The following is a 22,747-nucleotide window of genomic DNA, read 5'->3' on the forward strand; positions in this document are numbered from 1 at the left end:
TCTGTGAAAGGGGAGACAGTAGTAGTTCCTCCTTGTGGTTTACACGAAGTGAGGCACCTGGACTGCCCCCTGGAGCCTAGTGATGCTTTGTCCAGGTGACCCAGTGGTCATACCAATGGTCATCATATTGGTAGTGAGTATTAGGCAGGTAGTGCCTACCTCTAGGACTTCATGGCCTCAAGATAAAAACAGCTATAAAAAGGGAATTATTCTTTGTTAAAAACAAAGTTGTGGTTTAAAAAAATGTAGATTATTTAAGAATACAAATTACATTATTAAAGAAATAAACAACAATGCAAAGTCAACCAGCCATATGGATGTTTTGATGTATCTTATTGCAAGATAGTGTAAGGGTTAAGAGCAAGGGCTTATAGTTCCAAGTTCAAGCCTTCTTTCACTCTTGAGTTGTATGACTTTGAACAAGTTGCTTAAATCGTTTGTGCTCTGTTTCCTGGTCCATGACACAGAGAATGTAACAGTACCTACTTGTTAATATGAGTTAGCTCTTACAACAATGCCTGCTTAGACTAACACTCAGTTCGAGTTAGGTACTATTTTTTTTTATAAAGTGTGTTCATATATTCATATTTAAAGTTATGCATTTTAATGAAGATTATACGCATGTACCTTCTTTAAAAATAAGATTCTAAATGGCTGCAAAATTATTCATGAGGGTAGAAAATCATGTACGTAAGAAATCTGATATCGCCCTGGCTGGCGTAGCTCAGTGGATTGAGTGCAGGCTGGGAACCAAAGTGTCGCAGGTTCGATTTCCAGTCAGGGCACATGCCTGGGTTGCAGGCCATGACCCCCAGCAACTGCACATTGATGTTTTTCTCTCTCTCTTTCTACCTCCCTTCCCTCTCTAAAAATAAATAAATAAAATCTTAAAAAAATAAAATATATCCCATTAAAAAAAAGAAATCTGATATCATTAAAAACAAGTGATTTTTATTTTTTGTTATTAGAAATAACGTTTTCTTTGCATTCTTTTATATGCCCTTTGCTCACTTTTGATATTACTTTGGATATATTTCTAGATTTTTCTGGGTGAAAGGGTATAAGTATCTTTAAGGCTCTAGACATGGCAGTATTGCTTACCGCTCCAGAAGGCCTGATCAGATTACACTTTCGCACAAATGTGATCTCATTGCTCAAAGCGGAAGACGGAGGAGGGAGCACGCTGCTGGCAGGCCGGAGCCAGCACACAGCCCTGCTGCCCTGCGCTGCAGGAGACCCAGAGTCAGGAATTCCTGCACGGGCCGTATTATACACATCAGATTAAAAACATCCCAAGCTCACCCTTTTTGAAGAAAATGATTATTTGAGAATTTTGCTGTTTTGTTTTATCCATAGCTGCTTGTGTACATTCATTTTAATTGTTACGACTTGCACAGACACTATGCGGTGAGCCACTCGGATGCCAAGCAGTCAGGGTGCACAGAGGGCTGGCATTTATGTCTTACCTTCTGCCTTTGTCCCTTTGCCACCGAAATTTTTTTTTACAAAAAGAAAGACGAGAAGATGAAGGGCTGAAGTGCGCCTCCCTTTAAAAACTCTTCTAGGGAGGGACAGCCCGGTTCCTCCAAAGATTGCCTTTGCTCAGGCTTCTGGGGCCTTGTGTGACTGACGTGACCTTTCTGGGTCAGTCCTGAGCGAGGAAGAAGCAGCTTACCGTGTGACCCAATGCCGCTCAGTCCTCCTTACCTGGTGATCAGGAGGCTGCCAGTTCAAAGAGGGCGCTGCTTACTCCCACAGTGGCCCCCAGGATCAAGTGCAGTCTAGTCTGCAGATTCTCCCAGTCAGGAGCAGACACTGGGCTTCGTGGTCCAGCTCGGAGCAATGCTCAGCTGTGAGGGTGGCTGAGCATGACCTCAGCAGGGGACAGGCAGGAGCAGGTCATTTATTTTTTAAAGTTGGTGTCAAAAACAGTGATGAATTAAATCCAGAACGTCAAGTTCATTTGCACCTTGCCAGGTGAAGCATCTGCCCATTCTCTTGGGAAAGCAAATGTTACTCTTTGAGCTAGATAAACTTCATGTTCAGGAAATACCAGGCACTCAGCGCTTTCTAGTAAAACCTCGAGGCTGTGCTTCCTTTGCAGTCCGACTTGCAGCTTCAAAGGCTGACAATATAGTGTCAGCTTCTTTCGTACTTAGATATGCAGCTTAGGTTGTATGACATGTCAGAGGTATTTCCAGTGAAGAAAATTATTCTCAGGAGCTGTAGTAACAAATTTGTTAGCGCCTTTTCCTGATACAACATCAAGTCTTGAAGAGCTTCAGAAATGTAAATAGCCCGAGGGGATGACAGAAATATTATGAAGTATTCATAATTAATATCTCTATAGCAAGCTCCTTATGCCTTCGAGTATCCATTCACCAACTACATTCTCCCCAACAGCCCGGGCATTGACAAAGCTTGTGAAATAATAGGAATGAAAGGGACTTTGATTTTGTAATTTGAATAACATTTTCCTCCACCAAATTACAAAATCATACATGCCCAAGTCAGAGAACTTGGAAAAAACAGAAAAACCACCAAGAAAAATAATGTTCCAAGGAATTGTAATTTCAGCACACAAAAGTTATCATTGTTAACATTTTGGTGAAAGTTCTTAACTAAAGAAACTATTAGCAGATGTGTGTATACAGCAGGAAGCCCTCTCTGTTTTTTTAAAATTTATTTTAGAGAGAGATAGAGGTAAGAAGAGAGAAAGAGATGGTGGGGGGAGAGAGAGAGAGAGAGAGAGAGAGAGATTGATTTGTCATTCCACTTATTTATGCATTCATTGGTTGATTCCTGGATGTGCCCTGACCAGGGATGGAACCCATGGCCTTGTTATATCAGGACAACACTCTAACCAAGTGAGCTACCCATCCAGGGCATCTTGCCCCCTGTCTTTGAAAAAGTTGGATCGCTACTAAATCATTCCAGGAAAATTTTTAGTTTTCTCAAGTATCTCAGGCGAGTCCATTGGCAGTCATTTCTAGTTTCTCACAAACTTGGAGTTAGGAAATGCTTCATGTTGCTTTTGAGCACTGGGCCGGGAAGGAGGTGTATTTGAGTTCTTGTTGCAGCTCTGCCACTTATTGACTGACCACACGGTGACCTTGGGCGAGGCCAGCCCAGCTGCCCTTCCCGGAACCCCTCGCAGCTCCAGCGTCCTCTAGCCCTGGTTCCTCAGCCTCCTTGAGCCTCTGTTTCTCTATGAGTCAGACAATTGGAGTGGCCCAGCAGGGGTGGAGATTTTAAATGAAAAATTTTTAATTTTATTTACTTATTAACAGACGATTTTTAGAGCACTTTGGGGTTCATAGAAAAACTGAGGGAAAAGTACAGAGAGTTCCCATGTGACTTCTCCCTGTCCCCACATGCCCTGCCTCTCCCACTCTCAAGATCCCACAGTGGAGGGTGCACTTGTTACCCTCAATGGACCTGCATGTATAAAGTCTATTATCGTTCAACATCCAGAGTTCACATTAGGGGCCCCTCTTGGTGGTGTACATTCTGTGGGTTTTGAGAAACACAAAAGGACATGTATCCAGCATCACCGTATCCCACAGAGTAGTTTCACTGCCTCCCACATCCTCCGTGTTCTGTCTACTCAGCTTTCCCCCCTCCACTGATTTTTCTTGCTATCTCCGTAGTTTTGCCCTTTCCAGAATGGCATACGGATGGAATCATATAGTATATGTTCCTGTTTCAGATGGGCTTCTTTCACTTAGTACCATGCATTGAAGGTTTCTTCATGTCTGTGATGGCTTATCATCACATTTCTTTTTAGTGCTGAATGATATTCCAGTGTCTAGATGTACCATCGTTTATCCATTCACCTACTGTAGGGCATGTTGGTTGCTTCTAAGTTTTGGCCATTACAAATGCTGATGCTATCAACATTCATGTGCAGATTTCAGCGTGGACATAGAATTTTAACTCCTTGGGATAGGTATCAAGGAGCATCCCTGCTGGAGCATGTAGTAAGAGTGTGTTTAGTTCTATAAGAATCTGCCAAACTTTCTTCCAAAGTGGCTGTACAAGTTTTCATTCCTGCAAGCAATGAATGAGAGCCAGTTTCTCCATATCCTCACCAGCATTTGGTGTTGTCAGTGTTCTAGATTTTGGCCATTCTAATAGGTGTGTTGTGGTATCTCACTGTTGTTTTGGTTTGCAGTTTCTTAATGGCATATCATGTGGATCATTTGCTCATTTGCCATTTGTATAGTTCTTTGATGAGGTGACAGTTCAGGTCTTTTGCCCATTTTTTAATTGGCTCATTTGTTTTCTTACTGTTGACTTTTAAGTGTTCTTTGTATGTTTTGTGTGACGATCCTCTATTGAATGTGTCTCTTTGCAAATGTTTCTCCCAGTCTATGACTTGTCTTTTCATTCTCTTGAGATCGATGGTTTCTAACACCTTCTTCTGCTGAAGGCTTGTGCTCCAGAGGAGACTTAGCGTCACTGAAAGATGGGGACATAGAGCAGAGGGTGGGCAGCCAGATAAGCAGGTTCTAGCTACCTCCATTTCTCCTTCTTTAATCAGAGAAGTTTGAGTTTGCCCAGTTTACATGTGAGGATTTCCCACAAGGCTCACTTCCATTTTAAAAGAGGTTTGGATCCTCAAAATGGTTTGAAAACCACTGAACTAGATGAATTTAAGGCCCCCTTTAAATCCATCATTCTGGAATTCTGTAGCTATTATTTTGGGAATATAATAAAACCTTTCTCTCCTTAAGGAAAAATGAGATAAACTTGTCACAGTCCTGTGATATTTTTCATGCAGTTTTCGTCCACTGGAGTGCTCACTTGAAATGATGGGACTGGTAATATCTAAAGGGTATATATATATGATCCACATGCCCACTTACCTCTCTGAAATAGTAATTTTTGACACTGGTTATATTTTAAAAAATAATCTGAGAAAACTCAGCCATTTCAATGCTATATCTCAGAAAAAGGGGAAAACTTTATCTGAAACTTTGTCGCTCTGTGGCTATATGGGAAACTTTGTGGATAAACATGCAAATCAGAAAGAAAAGGTAGGGCCTGCATCTATGGGAGACAAGCGTGGAATATCCCAGTGTGTTTACATGGTGCTATTCAAGTCAGATCACATGAACCTGTGCTTTTAGGCCAATTGTGTATCCTTAGTATGTCATTTTTCTTCTGGATTTGAGGTTAAATCAGATAAATATTTAGTAATGTCTTGTAAGCATTTACAGTTACACTCATACTGTTTAGTGACTTGGCAGAAGATGGCTTATTCATTATTTTCTTTATATAGTGCTTATTCCCCAAAGGATTTGAAATGACTTACTAAATTTTATTCAGTGTAAAGGGAGGAAGCCAGTAATTGACAAGATCTATAAAAAAGGGAGAACGTGAATAAAATAACAAATACAAGAGTCAGATTAGCACACAGAAGTATATCTGCATATCTCCTAGGAGTGGGCCATGGATTTGGCTCTAAACTTCCTTTGCTCGGCCAAAGGAAAGAGAAAACACATTCCGTTGTAAGGTTCACAGGCTCTCAATAAAAATGAAATAAACTAGACCAGTTGTTCAACATAACTTTCTTAGGGAAATCTCTACAAAGTCTGTTTCTCACAACCGGGACTTGATAAGGATTGTGCAACTGGAAAGTCAGTGTTTCATTCTCTGGTAAGAAAGGAGGGTGCAAGTATTTGAGGCTCCCTCCCAATCAGGGGAAGGTCCATACGTTTTGAGGGGCAGTAATTAGGGCTAAAGGCCTCCTGTGAGAAATGTTAACTCCTCGTGGCATTGACAGAATGAGCTCAAGCCCTTCCTATTGCATGAACAAGGGTGAAGGTCAAGGGTGGGCTAAGGCATTGTAGGCAGTAAGATACATAATGTGGAACAGGGAGTATCCAAATGCAATTTCATCACATAATGAACCAGATCAAGACTCCAGTCTGCCTGTTCTGAATCACTCTCCTCCCTAAGTGTCTGGTGCAAATGTCCAGGTATTTTCTGCTCACTGCTGCTATGTAATAAATCATCCCAACAGTTAACAGCTCAAAAAAAGTTTGGATTCTGTTGGTCATGAATTGGGATAGAGCACAAAGGGAATGGCTTGTGTCCCCTCCACAGTGTCTGGCGACTCAGACAGGGAGACTCCTCAATTAGGGGTCATTTGATAGTCATGAGCTAGAGTCATCTTGAAGTGTCTTTATTTCCATGCTGGCAATTGATGCTGCCTGTTGGCTGGGATATCAGCTGGAACTGTCAACTGAGATGCTTGCCTGCAGCCTCTCCGTGTAGCCTGGGCACAAGCCTGGGGCACTGTCCCTCCTATAGATGGTGAAGGCTCAAGAAGCAAGTGCCCCAGTTGACAAGGCAGAAGCAGCATGGCCTTGTGTGACAGCCCCTTACAAGCCGAGAAGCATCACTTCCAGACTCTAATTTGTTTTATTGTTATTCTCCTACAGTTATCCCAGTTTTTCCCCGTTTGCCCTCCCCTGCCCAATCCAAGCAAGTCATGGGTCCACCAAGACTCCAGGGAGGTATGTAGATTATAGAGAAGCATGTTGGACAAGGAGCATGTTATCATCTCAGAAAAATACTATCTGCCTCCGAGTGTAAGAGCTGCTTCCTGCTCTGTGTTCATTGTTGCTTTATTTGTCCTTGAAATGCCAGGCAAGAAAAGCTGAGGTTTAAGGAAAATGGATTCATCCAGGCTGTTCTGGCCTGCCTTTCTGGGAAAACAAATGCAACCCTCAAGACCTCCTGAGACCAGGCCAGCTCCTGGAACTCCGAGGTCCAGCAGCAACCTTGTAGGGGACTCCTCTGTAACAGACAGGCTGCACATTTACCACCATTATCTCTTTAGAATGTCTTCTCTTTGACTTCAGATCCCTACTAACTGACTGTTTAAGGGACAGGAAAGTCAAACCCTGGCTGTTTCTTTATGTATTACAGATATAACTAACAAAAACAAATCTCCTAAGCAAAATATGTATTAAAAGATAAAAGGCGAGGCTACTATTTATTGCAAAAATTAAAAACTGCAATTTTGCCTATAAAAATGAGGCACATGGCTACCACTTAAATTATTTTTTAAAGTGAGCATTTAAGATTTCTTCTGAAGTCATTTGAATTAGTTCATCAGTTTCATTATCTAGAAATATCACTGCGTTTTTTGTCATTTTAGTCTGTTTAAATGTACTGATGCACCAATAGTCATCTGCTAGAGCAGGGGTGTCCAGTCTGTAGCCCATGGCGGCATGTGGCCCAGGATGGCTATGAATGCTATCCAACACAAAGTCATAAATTATGCATGGACCTTTTTTTTTTTTGCTCTTCAGTTTTTGTTAGTGTTTGTGTATTTAATGTGTGATCCAAGACAACTTTTCTTCTTCCAGTGTGGCCCAGAGATGCCAAAAGGTTGGACACCCCAGCTAGAGCATCCTAGCAGATTTCATTAAAACTTATATGAAATTGATAAATGTCACTGAATCATTAGCATATGATTGCATAGTCATCTGTGCCAAGAGGGTGCTTGTGGGCATATAGTGAAGCCAAATAAACAGGACCACCATGTTCTCCTGTAAGGCTCTGGTAAGAACTCTTACCTTCACTGTGATCCCTCTCACTTCGAGACCTCTTAGAAGGGAACTTGGGCGAGTTTGTGATGTTACAAATACCAGTGTCACAGTAAACATTGTTCAAGGATTGTTTTATGGACAGGTTCTTCACCTTCCTGTTAAATAATCATCAGTAGAATGGAAGTTTCCTACCTATGGATAAATGCTGCTCAGAGCGATACTCTTCTTGTTCAGTTCATGAAATGAGAAGTCAGTTCCTACATGGCATAAAGCAATCTCTTTGAAATCCTCAGTCATGTTGGGAGCTGCATCTTTGAGCCATGACTTAACCGAACATTCCAACATCCTGGGTTGCCCCTTGCTTCTTTAACTTATTGGTTGCAATCAATTATGTTAGTATTTTGAATGAATGGTTAACATGACAGGGGATGTGAGGTGGTTCTAGACTCTGGATCATAGTTTCTGTAACAAAATATGATAGTATTTATGCTTTGGAAAGGAAATAACTTCTGAGTAAGCTATTACATAAGTAAACTCTGCAGCCCACAGCCTTAGAAATGTGGAAAATGGCAGCAAAGAAGGCTTGTAAAGAAATCATCCCTGTGACTTAATCTCTCCTTATACAAATGTATTTACTTATTCAATCAGGAAAGCCTAAAACATTTCTTATCTTGCACTAAAGTAAGACAACTTTGATAACAAACAAGTTCCAAAATGTGTAACAGCTCAAACATGGAGAGGTTTATTTCTTGTTTACTCAGCAATGCTGGGTGCCTGCACAGGTTAGTGTCAGAGCCCCCTCCGTGTGGTCATTCAGGGACTAAGGGCTCTGGAGTCTTGACTGGGTGGTTCCCAAAGTCTCCCATTCTAACCAAGCAGCAGAAAGGGGAACAAAGCAGGGAGAACCGCACACGGTGAGGAAACGCATGGAGAAGACTTCCTCGAAGTCTTTTTTGCATCATGATGCACAGAAAAATGATACAGTCCATGTTTTCAAGATTTTACACTTCAGTGCCGACTAAAAAAGAAACCACGGTAGTCACGTGAGTCACGGTGCTAGCTGTACACCAATGAGGAGTACTTTGGAAAGACAGGTATCAGAACTCCACTCTGCGGCCAGTCAGGGGGTTTGGATGGGACTCCGTGGGAGATTCTGAGAGGCAATCACATTGGAAAATCACAAACCTTAGAGGAAAATCTTTTGGAACTGCTAGTAAACAATGCCAGTCTAATAACACTTATGTATCCCTTTGAATATCATGAAATTAAATAAATATATAATAGTTTTCCTATGCACAGTCTTTTAAAATGATCAATGTAATTTCATAACTCTCATGCAAAGGAGAAATGATGTGAAACTAATTTAAAATAAAATGATATGTAGTTCAATGTGATGGCCAGTCTTGACGATGGTAAAAAACATAATGAAGTGGTGAAATGGTTCCATGCATTTATAATGAATGTTTGGATATGAGAAGGTGTTCAGGAGTGTTTCTGCAGAGTAAGTACAGGTGTATGAAAAAGCCAAGGAAGAGAGAGAGGACTGAACTCAGATAACTAAAAACTAACCAAAACCTCTTTATACATGATAAGAAGGAAGACATTAGATTTAGTAATAGCATGTCGATGAAAACCGGACTGTCAAAGAATCATATAAATAAAACAAAATAACTTTGCAAATGAGCTGGGCTTTATCCTGTGTATTGTCAAAGTAACTTGCCTTGTTGCGACGCAGAATGAGGAAGTGCCCAAGTGCATAGAAACATACAGTCGATCTCAATAGGCCGCAACATTCAAGGAGAATTTTCATTCTCTGGAACTTATAAAAGTCATAGCCTTTAGCGTAACCATGGAGAAGAGATGATGGACTAGACAAAGGAAATGATAATACATGTAAGAGTGATCAGCAGTGTGTGAGACACACCTGTGGGGACAGTGTCTGTATATGGCAGAAAGACAAGAACCCCAAACAATTTTAATAGGTACTTTCCACAAAATAGATTTCTTATCATGCTACAAAATTACTTAAAAATACGTAGGGGACAAGAACACCATATTTCATTGAAATCTACAGTTTGATAATAGTTGACTCTAATTTTGTTCAGAAGAGCCTTGCATCTCTTCTCCATGTTTGCAACCAGGCGTATTGCTTTTCTCCAGTACGACTGCACTGAAATAATTTCAACTAAAGCGGGAGAGTTTATGTAACACAGTCCATTGGCAGGGTGCAGAAAGTCAATACATTACTCAATTTTGAAAAAACACATCCCATTTAAGTTTCCCTCTCTATAGCCAACTTGCATGCTGGACCTTCATGTACAGCCTCGTAGAAGATTTTCAGACTTTCCACTACAAATTTTTGTTTATAGTACGGTGGATCCAGTAGGACATTCAAAACAAAAGTCCCTTCATTTCATCATTTGGGACATCCTGCACATCGTAGGACATCCAGCCTCTCCCACTAAGTGGCTGTGGCAACCACAAGCTGTTCAAACACTCTGCAAGGGCCAGCACCATCCCCAAGAAGAAGGGCAGTCATAGGCGGAGCACAGCACAAACGTGCTGTTCATCCAACTGCCAGCTTTGAAGGCCCTTCCTAACAAGCACACTCTTTGCTTGTTAGAGAAGCGATTCTGAGCAGATGCCCCAAAAGGCTGACCTGTCAATGAGTCACTGGGTGAACAGGAAAGATAGAGAAGTTCCTTTTTATCCCAGCTGAGTGACAGCTTTCTGGTCCAGACCAACCATTGTGGACTTGTTTCCTTTGCTGTCTTTTTCCTTTGAGTCATTTTCTTTTATTTTGGCCAAGCTGCCGTAGACTGAAGGGCAAACCCAGGTCCACTGCCACCTTCTCTTTTTGGAAAAGGAACAGTGTAGCCTTGCTTGAAGAGTGTGGCTTCTGCATCTGGTAGGCCATGGGCCTCCTCTCCGCACAGGTAGGGCCTGCTGGACACCCCTGGCTGCGTTACTGTTTCCTTCCTGGCACGGCCAGGTGCATGTGGGCACTGCAGTGTTCATGCCTCTTTTCCTCCAACTTCTCCTTCGACTGCATGCCTCCAAGAGTGTTGCAAGTGGAGAAAGGTCCCCAGGGAGTGGACAGCACAAAGCAAGGAGGAAGAGAGCATCCAAGCGGAATGAGAGGAGCAGTCAGTGAGAACCCCAGCACGGGGAAGATTGAACTGCCATCTCATATAGGGGGTGTCCCTGCAGCCTCGCTGCGCATTCCTTGCTACCACCAGATTCCTCCACAGACTCTTCCCACAGCTCCCCATGTCAGCTGCAAGATTCAGAACACGCAGAAGCCCAGATCTGCCAGCAACACTTTAAGACTGGATAATGACATACAGATGATTTTTTTTTCCCATCTTTGGGATTTGGAGCAACCTTGAGAGTTGCAAAAGCTGGCCTTGTTGTGAGAATGTTTCTGGAGGTCCTAAGTGTCTGATCCTGGCTCTGTGCTTCTGGGAACAGTGGCACAGCTGTCCAGGGTGGCAGAGACCACCTGGGATGTGCAAGTGACCAGCAGCCCCATTTTGCTCTCACCAGAGCTCCTGAAGCATTCTGGGAATTTGGAGCTCTGTCGTTTCTTCCAAATGGCCCTTTAGGGGCAACAGGCAGCGAACGTGGACCACACTTGACCTGAATAGCCCAAAGGCTGCAATTATTGGCATTTTGCTGGGACTGTGTTTCTAACTCTGAGAACATTCACACAGCTAGGAAGCCTCAGCGGACAAAGCCGAGATGATAGGCTGCACTGGTGCCAAAACAGGACTAGAAAAAACAGGCTTGCTCTGGGAATGGCCTGCCTCCCAAGAGTCACAGTTAAGAAAATTCCCTCTCTACAGGCAATGTCTGCTCTGAAGGCATTAACACTTAAAAGGAAATAAGGCTTGGGACCTTTATCATATCACGTAATGCACGCACACAGCAGGCTCTCCACGATAGCGCACCGAAGGACCACATCTCTGTGTTCATGTGTGCACATCAGGGAGGGGGAGGCTCAGCAGCCCAGGAGGAGACTTCACATGCTGGAGTCTGAGTGCCAAGGCTCTTACCTCCCTCACCAAGGGCATAGTGCAGTGCTGGCCCTCGGGACATCTGGGAGTGTAGCACATTCTGCTTTAACCCTGTGCGCGCCAGTAGGGAGGCCAACTGCTGTATCTTCCCGGGGCGGGCAGGGACATCAAAGCTGTTGGCTCCTTGAACAACAGTGGGATTATTGGTGAATGAGGCCGGCATCCTGGGTGGTAACAAAAAAGGGAATTGGTAGGAAATGAACCCAGCTCTGCGGCCTGGGCAGATGCCCAGGAGGCCCGGCGGCCAGACATAAGGCCTCTAGGAGTCGTGAGGCTGGAATCTGTGTGATGACACAGAGTGCGGTGACAGGCAGGGTCATGGGGATACAGCAGAGGCCACCCCAGGCCCCCAAACCACTGGTGTGCACACTTTTCCTGACATCTGTTACCTCTGGGCCAATTCCAAGGCCACCGGACGTCTACCCGTTTTTCTAGTGGATGCGTTCTTTCTCTATGGCGAGCCCACATTATAACATAAGTGAAGTAACCCAACAGTCCTTTCCTGTCCCACTGTGTCTGCTGCCTGCTCACTTTGTGCTCTCTTTGCTTCGATTCACAGTGCTTCTGTGTACCAAAAGCTCTGTTATTGTTTCCGGTTGCATGTAAGCCCAGATCTTGGCCATTCTGGTTTTGCTGTTGTCGAAATTGTTGTCAAGCTTAGCCATTTTCTGTTCTGGGCAATTACAACCCTGTTTACTGTGAGTTCCTCTGTGTAAATGTTTTCCCCATTCTGAACTGCAGGCCGCTGTGTGAGTCGTAATGCGTCTGCACATCACTACTACAAAGTCAGGGGGTGATAAACTTGGGAGCCTCAACTTGAAGGTAGCAGGGAAGATGAGGGGGAGAAGAAGAAATAAATCTATGAGAGCGTCAGTGGGCTGAATAAAAATAAGACTGAAAAAATATGGCTAAGTGTGTGCCACTGGAAGAAAATATCACCTCATCTGCTTCCCGCAAGGTGATATGTGAGAATTAGGCAGAATGGAGCTTCTTCTGGAATATTTACTTGACAGAGAAATCCACCCTTGTGGTCCCAAGGATAGACAGATCCATCCTGACCTCCTTCTGATCTCAGTGCTTTTCACTTCTTTGCTGATCTTTTGCTGTCTGGCCCTTGGGCTGAGCTCACAACTTGGTGGGATATTCGGGATTCTTTCAGTGGCAAGTGTGAGAAACCCAACTCACACTTTCTTAAATGAAAGGAGAATTTATGTATTCACATGTTAGAAAGGATACTATGAGCATTCCATAGTGGAATAAAAAATGGAAGAAGACCATGTAACTGGAACCAGGATTCCCCTCTCTCCCACCAACTATTGCATCTGCTTGGTGCTTGAATGCTCTGTTCCACAGAGGGGAGCCCATGTGCTACGGGAAGATGCCATATTCTCATCCTTCCAGCTCAGCAACCCTGGAAGAAAAAATTTCTGCCTCGTGACACCCTATACAATTCCAGGGAAAGCTCTGGTTTTTTTTCGAAATTGTGTGTGGAAGTTGTGAGGTGGGGCTCTTATTGTCCCAAAGACTGGAGTAGCCTGATTGGTTCTGAGTCTACATGTGGCCCTGAGAGTAGGATCTAGGGCCAGAATAAAGGAAAGAGGGGAAGAACATGCCTAGCAGTAGAAATCAGCACTTTCTACTGTCCTCTGCACCACCCCCTCTAAACCTCTCGCTGAGGGTGAGAAGTACTAGGGCCCTAGACCTGACCGACAGGTGATGGGAAATTGAGTCCTACCTGTCAGTCACTTAGGAAATCATTGTCGCTCTCTCTGTGTGGCTCACCAAGAGGTCGCTTGTCTCCTGAGCATCTCCTGAGCATCTCCATTATAATGACCACATACGGAGTCAGCTTTTGGGGGTTCATTCTCAGCATTGCTCTCTCCTGTTGATTGAGATATCTTAGTTAGTGTGTCTCTCTGCCCTTGGTCTCTTCATTTGAAAAGGAAGTTGGACAGCATTCCTTTTCAAATGAAGAGACCAAGGGCAACAAGTGTTGGAGAGGTTCTGGAGAAAGGGGGTCCCTAGTGCACTGTTGGTGGGACTGCAGACTGGTACAACCACTATGGAAAGCAGTATGGAACTTCCTCAGAAAACTAAAAATGGATCCGCCTTTTGACCCTGCGATTCCACTGCTGGGTCTATATCCTAAGAATACTAAAACACCAATCCAAAAGAACCTATGCATCCCAATGTTCATAGCAGCACAATTTACAATATCTAGATGCTGGAAGCAACCTAGGTGCCCATCAGTAAATGAATGGATCAAAAAACTATGGTACATTTACACAATGGAATTCTATGCAGCAGAAAGAAAGAAGGAGCTCCTACCCTTTGCAACAGCATGGATGGAGCTGGAAAGCATTATGCTAAGCGAAACAAGCCAGGCAGTGAAAGACAAATACCATATGATCTCACCTTTAACAGGAACCTAAACAACAAAACAAAGAAACAAGAAAAATATAACCAAAGACACTGAAATAGAGGACAGGCTGACAGTGACGACAGGGGAGAGAAGAGGGAATTTCAGGGGAGAATGGGAAGGGTTTACAGGAACAAATTTAAAGGACACATGGACAAAAGCTAGGGGGAAGGTGGTAATGGGAAAGAAGTGGGGAGGGTTGGGTGGGTGGGCTGGAGTGGGAGTAAAAGGGAGAAAACTGTACTTGAACAATGATTAAAAAAAAACTTAAAAATAAAAAAGAAAAGGAATGCTAATTTCCATCTCACAGTGTTGTTATCAGCATTAACGGGACAGTTCGTGTTGGTGTCAAACCTGTCAGAGAAAGGGTAGCTAGTGGGACCATCCTGGCCCCAAGGCTCACAGCGCCTTCCCTGGGACTCTTGATGACAAACCCTGGAAACCAGCTCACACGGAGGAATTTTGCAGAGTTGCCTGGATCAAATGGGTCCCAGCCCCCACCCCCTTGTTGCACGAGGGAAGCGCACTGACTCGGTGTGTGTCCCACGCACGCCTTCAGTCCCCTCGACTCCGTCCTCTCGGAGCTCGTCTCTCACCCTCTCTCTCTGTGCACGCGTTTCAGGAGTGTACACATTTCTGTCCAGTACTCTGAAGACTCTGGAAGAAAAGGACCACATCCACCACGTCCTGGACAAGATCATAGACACGTTGATCCACTTGATGGCCAAGTCGGGTCTGACTCTTCAGCAGCAGCACCGGCGCCTGGCCCAGCTCCTCCTCATCCTCTCCCACATCAGGCACATGAGGTGAGGCGTCCCTGGGTTCCCCGCAGGACAGCCATAGAGAAAACAAGCCCCCCGACATAGGTTACAGCCGGCCCGGGAGGGGCTGGTGCCAGGATGTGGGCAGCGCACTTGGAACAGTTTCTGACATGTAGTACAAATTAGTGCTTTGGGAGCGGGTGGGAGAAGGAGGCTGCGAACCTGGCCAGGGCTCAGGGCAAGTATGACAGAAGGCCTCGGAGAAGAAGTGGTATTCATACTCAGTTTGCAGCACGTGCGAGGCCTTGCCGGGGGCGGGGGGCGAGTGTGCTGTGTGCGTGTTGGGCGAAGAGGGCAGTTGGGGTCACTCACTTCGCCCCACTTCGTCAGGAAGGCCTCTGAGGTCACCCGTCCTCTGAAGGCACTGGGCGCGTCCACTGTGGTCCCTGCGTCAAAACCTCCTTACTCCGCTTAGACATCCTGAACAAGAGACTCTGTGCCCAGATGCAACAGGGAAGGTCAGCGTTGACTGCTCCATCCCTCTCAGATCTCTTCTTGCCACCCCCCTGCCATGACCCCTGTCCAAGCCACCACTGTTTCCTTCTGGGGTTCTGCACCAGCGACATAACCCTTCCCCCTGCCTCCCATCTCGATCCTTTCAAATTCATTCTCCGTGATGGAGAGTGACCATCCTAATAGCAAATTCCATCCTGTTGTTTCCTTACTTAAAACCTTGAAATGGCTTCCCATTGGTTTTAGATAAAAGTGGAAATCCCTTTATTGTGGCTATATTGCTTTTTTATGCTCTAGCCCCTTGCTTAGCTTTGTAGGGCCTCCTCACACTCTGAGCTGTAGCCATAAACACTTGTTCTGTGAGTCATAGGGGAGTCTGCTGCAGGCTGCAGACTGGCTGGGCAGCTCTGCTGGGCTCCCTCACACATCCCTGTATCAGCCGATCGAGGCTGGACACAGCTGGGAGACGGCTTCCTGTCGCAGCCCTACAGGTTGGCCAGGTGCCTCAGTTCCTTGGCCTCCTGTCCCCACAGGTTAGCTGGGACCTAGTATTTTGATAGCAATGGCAGAGGCATAAGAAAGCAAGCCATGTCGGACAAGTGCATTTTCATACTTTAATTAAGCTACATCTACTAACATTCTATTGGTCCAGCAAGTCACGTGGTGAAGCCCCAAATCAAAGGCATGGACACATGACGCAGGGACTGCATATTCCTGAACAGCACGCGGATCTATCGTAGCTTAGACATTTTCCATTGGGACCGAGGAAACCGAGCCTTTCCAGAGGAAATAGAGCCTTTCTGTCACAGAAGAGGGCAGTGGCCTCATTCCCACTCTGAGCAGACACGTAAGCTGGCTGGCCAGAGGCTTAGTGGGTGGATACTATTCCCAGGAACAGAACTCAGCCTGCAGGGAAGAGATGAAGAGAGTAGTGGGTTTTTTACTCCATGAAGACCCCAGACATGAAGTGAAGGGGAGACAGTGGGGAAACAGGTACCCATGTGTGACTGTGGGCTCACACTGGGACCCTAGGAGTGGAAAGGATTTCTTTTCTTAGTGGCTCTGAGGGAAGAAGGGCCAAGTGTTTGGAAAAGGTCCGATTAAATTTTAAGAGACTTTCAAACTGTGGGTCAAAGGGCAAGACGTTTTTCCATTCATGTCCCAGGTGCCACTCTTTGTGGAGAAAACCTTATAAATTATTAGCTTCCTGGGAAAATAAATGTGGCTTTCTTTTTTTGTGTACTCCACAGTGCCCTACATAAAGTCTGACACATCATATATGCTCATAGCATTATTACCGAGTGAATGAATGAGTGAACCAATTATCTGAGGATTTTCCTTACCCTGTGAATTTGAAATTCCCGAATAATGGCTTCCACTTGGCAAAGCTTGGGAGAGAGAAGGTGGCTGTAGCCTCTGTTTTCAGAGTTTCCCCCAATATTCCTGTGTCGCAGGTGAAGGTCTCACCTTGGCCAGGTAGAGCAGGTAATTGCATTTGTAGCACACATTTTCAACTCTTTCCTGTTTCTTTGGGTGAATATAACAAAGAGAGGAGTGGGTGAAGTACCAGAATTACGTAAGCCTCTACCACATTTTCTGGCTGAGACCATAAACTTTTCCTTAAAGAAATGCAAAGTTTCGACTCTGAGCTAGGAATTTCAAAGATGTTGTAGAAACCAAGTATTACAGATGAAGATCTTTATGCATTGGTACGCATTGCTGGATTTTTAAACCTCTTAACAGCTTTTCAGCATTAACAAACCTAGTTAGTTGCTACCAAACATATCTGCACTGAATTTACAGGCCCTGCTGGTTTGACTGGACATGTATAGTTGAGGGGATCAGCGGTGCGTGAGCTCTCTAGAGCTTCCGTCTGAGTTGTGTAAAAAGCTGGAGCCCAGTTGCTATTCTGTTGAAGGCTTTGATCTCTCTTGTTCTCTCTCTTGCTCTCTCTCTGTCTCCCTCTCTCACTGACACACATGTGCACACACACACACACACACACACACACTAATATTTTGATGCCTCATTGTGCTCTATTTAAATCACAGGACTCTGTTTTGTTAAGCTTGGACCCAGCCATATGTGATTACTCAGAGAATTTGACACCAGACTTCACCTCATTGTAAACGTGATTCATTAGGTTGCACAAGCAAGACAGTATCACAGCCAGGGGGCATGCCACTTTAAGGCCACTTTTAAATGAAAACAAATAAACAAAAAAAAATGCCACTTAAACCTGTAGTGTAGGTTGTGTTGTAAGGCCTAAGCAGCTCTGACGCTGTGCTTTCATGCAGGTCTCCAGCTGAGCCGACTTTTCCCCTACCGAGAAGACAAATAGATTCTAGGGCATTCTCTCAGTCCTGCCTAGTCGTGATACTTTTTAAAATTTCAAGATAGGAATTTCAGTACCTATTTTTTTTTTTGCCTGGCCGTGTGGTGGGGACAGAGCAGAGTTAGGGCTGGTGGAGGAAGGCAGAGGAGGAGTGTGGTAAGAGGAGAAAGGCCATGTGCCCACGTTTCCCTATGTCCATTTCCTCCCTATTTTCTGGGGGTTTATCCCATTCTCAGCCCTGGGGTAGGCCTACAGGATGGGCAAATCACTGCCCCTCATGGAACTGGCAGTGTGCATGTTGCTGTGTGTGTGTGCATGAGCATGCACTTACGTGGTCCAGAATAAATATAAATGTGGACATATACATACCTACATAGGAGACCCTCAGGTAGGGCAGGAGGAAAACAGAGTAATTTCCAAGGGGACGGCTGAAGCTACAGGGGATGGAGGCCATGGCCATCGGGGTGGCAGGAGGCCTTTCACAAGGGCGGCATTTGAAGATCTCAGGGAAGCGCATGCCAGACAGAAGGAACGGCAAGTGCAGATGCCCTGAGTCTGGATGTAGAGGGAGCTCCGTTTCCTCATGGGACAGCCCAGGACCAGGGGGGGCTCCCGGGGGTGCATCTGGGGAGAGAGGTGAGAGGAGCAGTGAGAGGTTCGTGGAAGCCACATCAGCTGGACCTTACAGAGCTAGGAGAGACATTTAGGTTTTATTCTGAGCTCAGTGGGAAACCAGCAGAAAGTTTCTAGCAAGGGGATTTCTTGATGTGTTCCCCACGTTTAAATAAACACCTCCTGTTTGGCTGTGTATCTCATCTGCTCTCTGTTGAGATATAATGCTGACGGAAGGGAATAGACTCTCATTTGATTTAGTAGGCGGGAACAGACCCTGAAGTGGCTCTTTAATCAGGAAGCAGGAATGGGCTGTGGCTTTGGCGTTTGTCCTTCCGCCGCCCTAGGAGTCTCGGAGCCTGGGGTTTGCATCGGTCTGAAGTGGTCCTCTCTCTGTGTCTTCCCGCCCGCAGTAACAAAGGCATGGAGCACCTGTACAACATGAAGTGCAAGAACGTGGTGCCGCTCTACGACCTGCTGCTGGAGATGCTGGATGCCCACCGCCTGCGCTCCCCGGGCGGCCTCGAGGGCGTCTCCGTGGAGCAGCTGCACCAGGGCCCGATGGCCACCGCGGGGCCCCCTTCGTCACATTCCTTGCACACGTATTACATCCGCGGGGAGGCAGAGGGTTTCCCCGCCACGATGTAAGAGCTCCCTGGCTCCCACCGAGTTTCTGAGAATCCCCGCAGCCTTCTGCCCACGTCATCCACCACGACAGCAAACTCTGCTCCTGAACGCACTCCAGCATGCCACCACCACTATGGCTTGATAATACGAGTGGCCATCCGTTTGCTTGCTCAGCTCTTAGCGGCGCGCCTTCTTTTGGGAACAGCCAAGGGGACGCCAGGGCTACATTCTTTGTAACAGCTCTCTTCCTCCCTTTGCTGGCCTTCTAAGCATAAGGATTCCTGTAGCGTTTCATAACTGAACTCAGTCTAGGAGCTGGGGCTCAGGCGAGCCCGGGCATTTGAGCTCCTTGTCAAGAACCAGGCCTGGAGAGCGGACATTTCACCTCTGTGAAGCACTTTTTAACGAATCTAAGCCACAGGAAAGAATGGGAAGTGGCTCCTTTAAATGCTGACTTGGAGAAAGCTAGATCAAGGGTCTATTACAGTGTCCTCTTGTATTCCTAGAGTAACATATCATTTATTGAAGTAACACTTTATTGCTCGGTTGCGTGGCTGTAGCCGACTTATTCAGCGATTGTCTGTTCATTTCCCCCCGTAGGAATACAGGGTGCACACAGGGAAGGAAGGTCCCCTAGTTGTCAAGACTTTGCCAACTGAATACACTGCACCTTCAGATTTGCTGCACACTCTCACGTTGGCTTTTGAGAGCACTACGTACAGGTCTCGGGTCCCAGTTAATCCCCGCTTCCCGGGGACCTGTGGAAAACAGCAAGCGGATCCCGGTTAAGTCACCTCCCCATATGCCAGCATTCCTGTGAAGGATACAATTCTTGTTTTGTTTTGTTTTTTTTTTTAATTTTTGTTTTTGTTTTGTAAGAGAGAGCCCTCTCCCGACATGGCCTGCAGTGAGTCCGCGCCAGGGTCTGTTGCGGTGTGGTCTCACACAGACAGCAGGGGGCGCTCTGCTTGGATCTTCCTGGTGTGTAATTGACACCGAACGTGAATTAGTCTCGCGTAGAGTGCCCAGCCTGTGACCAAAAGCCCTTTAAATGAGTGGGCACCCTAGTGACACTGTAAGCCCTGGGGCACTGGGCTAAAATAGTAAATGTGCATGACCATTGTAGTAGGTACTAGAGGACAGGGAGGAAACGGTTGACACTGGATGAGTCTGCGAGGCTCAGGGCGGCCCTGCCACGGGCTGCGGCTCCCCAGGACTGCCACACTGCACTGCGGGCTGCCCTGGGGTCCACGGGGCAGCCCTCTCCTCTCCATTTCCCCGCGCAGCCCTGATTGGACGGCTGTATCCCTGCGGTTGGCCGAGCACACTCTGAAGCCAGGGAGGGCGCCGAGGAGTGCCGCGCCCCCTACCCCGGCGCCTGGGGCCTGCCCAGACCACACGTGCCCTTGGTTGTTTAGACATCTTCCAAATACAAAGGTGTGGGCTTGGGGAAGTGGAGGAAGAAAAACTTCCCCCAGAGCTCATTTCATTAAACTGTGTAAGCCAGAAGAGCAAGACTAGAATTGTTGACCTATAGACAGAAAAAGAAAGTCTCACTCCAGCCACAGGGCAGCCTCATCTAGGACCTTTGCCTGTCGGGAGAGCAATTACGGGTTTCCTCTTCTCCGCTGAAAAGGAAGCTTGGTTTCCTCCAGTGACCTCACCGTCTATAATCTGAACCCTGCTGAGAGGTGATGTGTCAGCCAATGCCCCAGCCAGGCTTCTAGGGCTTCTCTGGGGAGGCCTATTTCAAGAAGTGGATTTCACTCATTTCTAATTGCCCAGTCGGTGGTCACTAAGGGACTGGGAATCAGGAAGGGCAAAAATTTTTTTTTAAAACAGGGGTAGTTTTTTCCAGATATGTGCATCTAAACTTGGGGGCAATTTTATGTATTGTCATTAAGAATATGTTTGGAACATAATTCTTTTGTTGTTGTTTTGTTTAAGAAGCACCTTCTATAGTATAATATATATATTTTTTTGAAATTGCAATGCTTGTTTATCAGACAATTGAATGTAGTAATTCTGTTCTGGATTTGATTTGACTGGGTTAACATGCACAACCAACAAAAATATTCAGTTTTTTTTTTCTTTGTATGCAGTCATTGATTGATGCCTAAGTCCTGGTGATTATTCATTTAAATGAAGATCACATTTCATATCAACTTTTATATCCACAGTAGACAAAATCGCACTAATCCAGATGCCTATTGTTGGATATTGAGTGATAGACAATCTTATGTAGCAGAGATTATGCCTGAAAAGGAAAATTTATTCAGGGCAGCTAATTTTGCTTTACCAAAATATTAGTAGTAATATTTTTGGACAGTAGCTAATGGGTCAGTGGGTTCTTTTTAATGTTTATACTTAGATTTTCTTTTAAAAAAATAAAAACAGACAAAAAATATTAGGACTATAGATGATATAATACCAGCTAAATCCAAACAATGCTACAGTGGAGGGTTTTTACATTATTCATCCGATGTGTTTGTATTCATATTAAGATACTACTATATTTGAAATGGGCAGAGAATACCAGAAGGCTGGAATGTTAGCCCAGGAGTCTCAAGTGATTATAGAAATCTCTTTTTATTCTTATTTGAAGTGCCACTAATGGACAGCTGACACTTTGTAGCTAATGTTACTGTCGGGTGTAGGGAACATACTGTGATTTTCCCCCACGATGAGGCAATTGAGAGTTTAAAAGACATGATCGGCCTGGGGCGGGGAATGGGGTGCCGTGGGGAAGTGGGCTCAGGAATCTGGAGAATGGGAAATACGGTAATAGGAGTCCGGAAAGTGTTGTGAGGCAGATCCATGCTGGTGTCTGCGGTACACACCAGGGTTCAGACTTCAGCCCTGTGAACCACAAATCACTAGCACTATCTGACAGCCATTTCTGAAATGACAGCTCGAGTTCCCCGGGAAGGACCGGTGGCATCTGCAGCCGAGGCCAAGGACTAGCCGGCAGCCTGTGTCCCTGTGGGCCGTTGCCAGGCTCCGGGCTTGCTGTCACGATTCTGTAATGCCGTCACACGACAATCACAGAGGCTCGTTCATCCAAAGAGAACACCTCACGTAGGTTACAAAACCCCTAAGGAAGTGCCATCTGAGACTAGCTCTCCCGAATAACTTTGTAAGTATGTTTAACTAGGTCAATACCCCATGCCTTTCCAGGGCCGAACAAACAAGGGACATACTGATAAACTACTTTTGGTCCCATTCAGGTCTTCTCACCTGTTAACAACCTTATAGATTCCCATGGCCATGGATGTAGGCCACTGGTATAGAGCACCCCTAGACGGGACCCATCCCAGATCTTTTTCCATTCCAAATCTTCTGCCAACTCTGAGATGGACCGTGCATCCCGGGAATGATCACTAGGGCCGGAATCATGTCTAACATTCACCAGCAAACCTGCTTTGGGGGAGGAATTATTGAAGGCAAGTAGAGTCATACACTAGCTTAGGGGGCGACCCCAGTTGTCTCTGGAGCAAGTCTTGGGAGGACGGGCCCAGATCACACCGAGTACTTCCTTAGGCGAACTCCCTGCAAACTTACCCTCAGCTGTAGCAGATGACTTTCACAGCGGTTCCAAACACCCACCTTCCTCTTTCATGTGACTACTCTAACCGCATTTCCTTTCCATTTGGATTTAAGTGAGAGTGGCCTCTTTCTAAGTCGTTTTCAAGTGTTTTCTAAGTAACGGCTGCCTCGATTATGGCACTTCAATTTTTGCACTGTCTTTTAGATATTCAAGAAAAATTTCTATTCTTTTTCTCACATCCAAATGTGCCTGAACTTTTAAAATATGTAAATGCTGCCATTTTTTAACCCAT

General features: G+C 45.4%; 1 protein-coding gene across 4 annotated transcripts in view; it reads left to right on the top strand.

Moving 5' to 3' along the window:
• Window positions 1-21,508, top strand: part of ESR1 (estrogen receptor 1) — a 365,725-nt gene extending 344,217 nt beyond the window's left edge. For all 4 annotated transcript variants that reach the window (XM_036024903.1, XM_028509943.2, XM_036024904.1 and 1 more), the window contains exons 8-9: window positions 14,683-14,866; window positions 18,695-21,508. In XM_036024903.1, the coding sequence (XP_035880796.1) occupies window positions 14,683-14,866; window positions 18,695-18,929 (419 nt within the window). In that variant the 3' untranslated portion in view covers window positions 18,930-21,508. The remainder of the gene's footprint in view (window positions 1-14,682; window positions 14,867-18,694) is intronic.
• Window positions 21,509-22,747: the final 1,239 nt, after the last annotated feature.

The sequence above is a fragment of the Phyllostomus discolor genome, chromosome 4, assembly GCF_004126475.2.
Source record: "Phyllostomus discolor isolate MPI-MPIP mPhyDis1 chromosome 4, mPhyDis1.pri.v3, whole genome shotgun sequence".
In the NCBI taxonomy this organism is placed as follows: Eukaryota; Metazoa; Chordata; class Mammalia; order Chiroptera; family Phyllostomidae; genus Phyllostomus; species Phyllostomus discolor.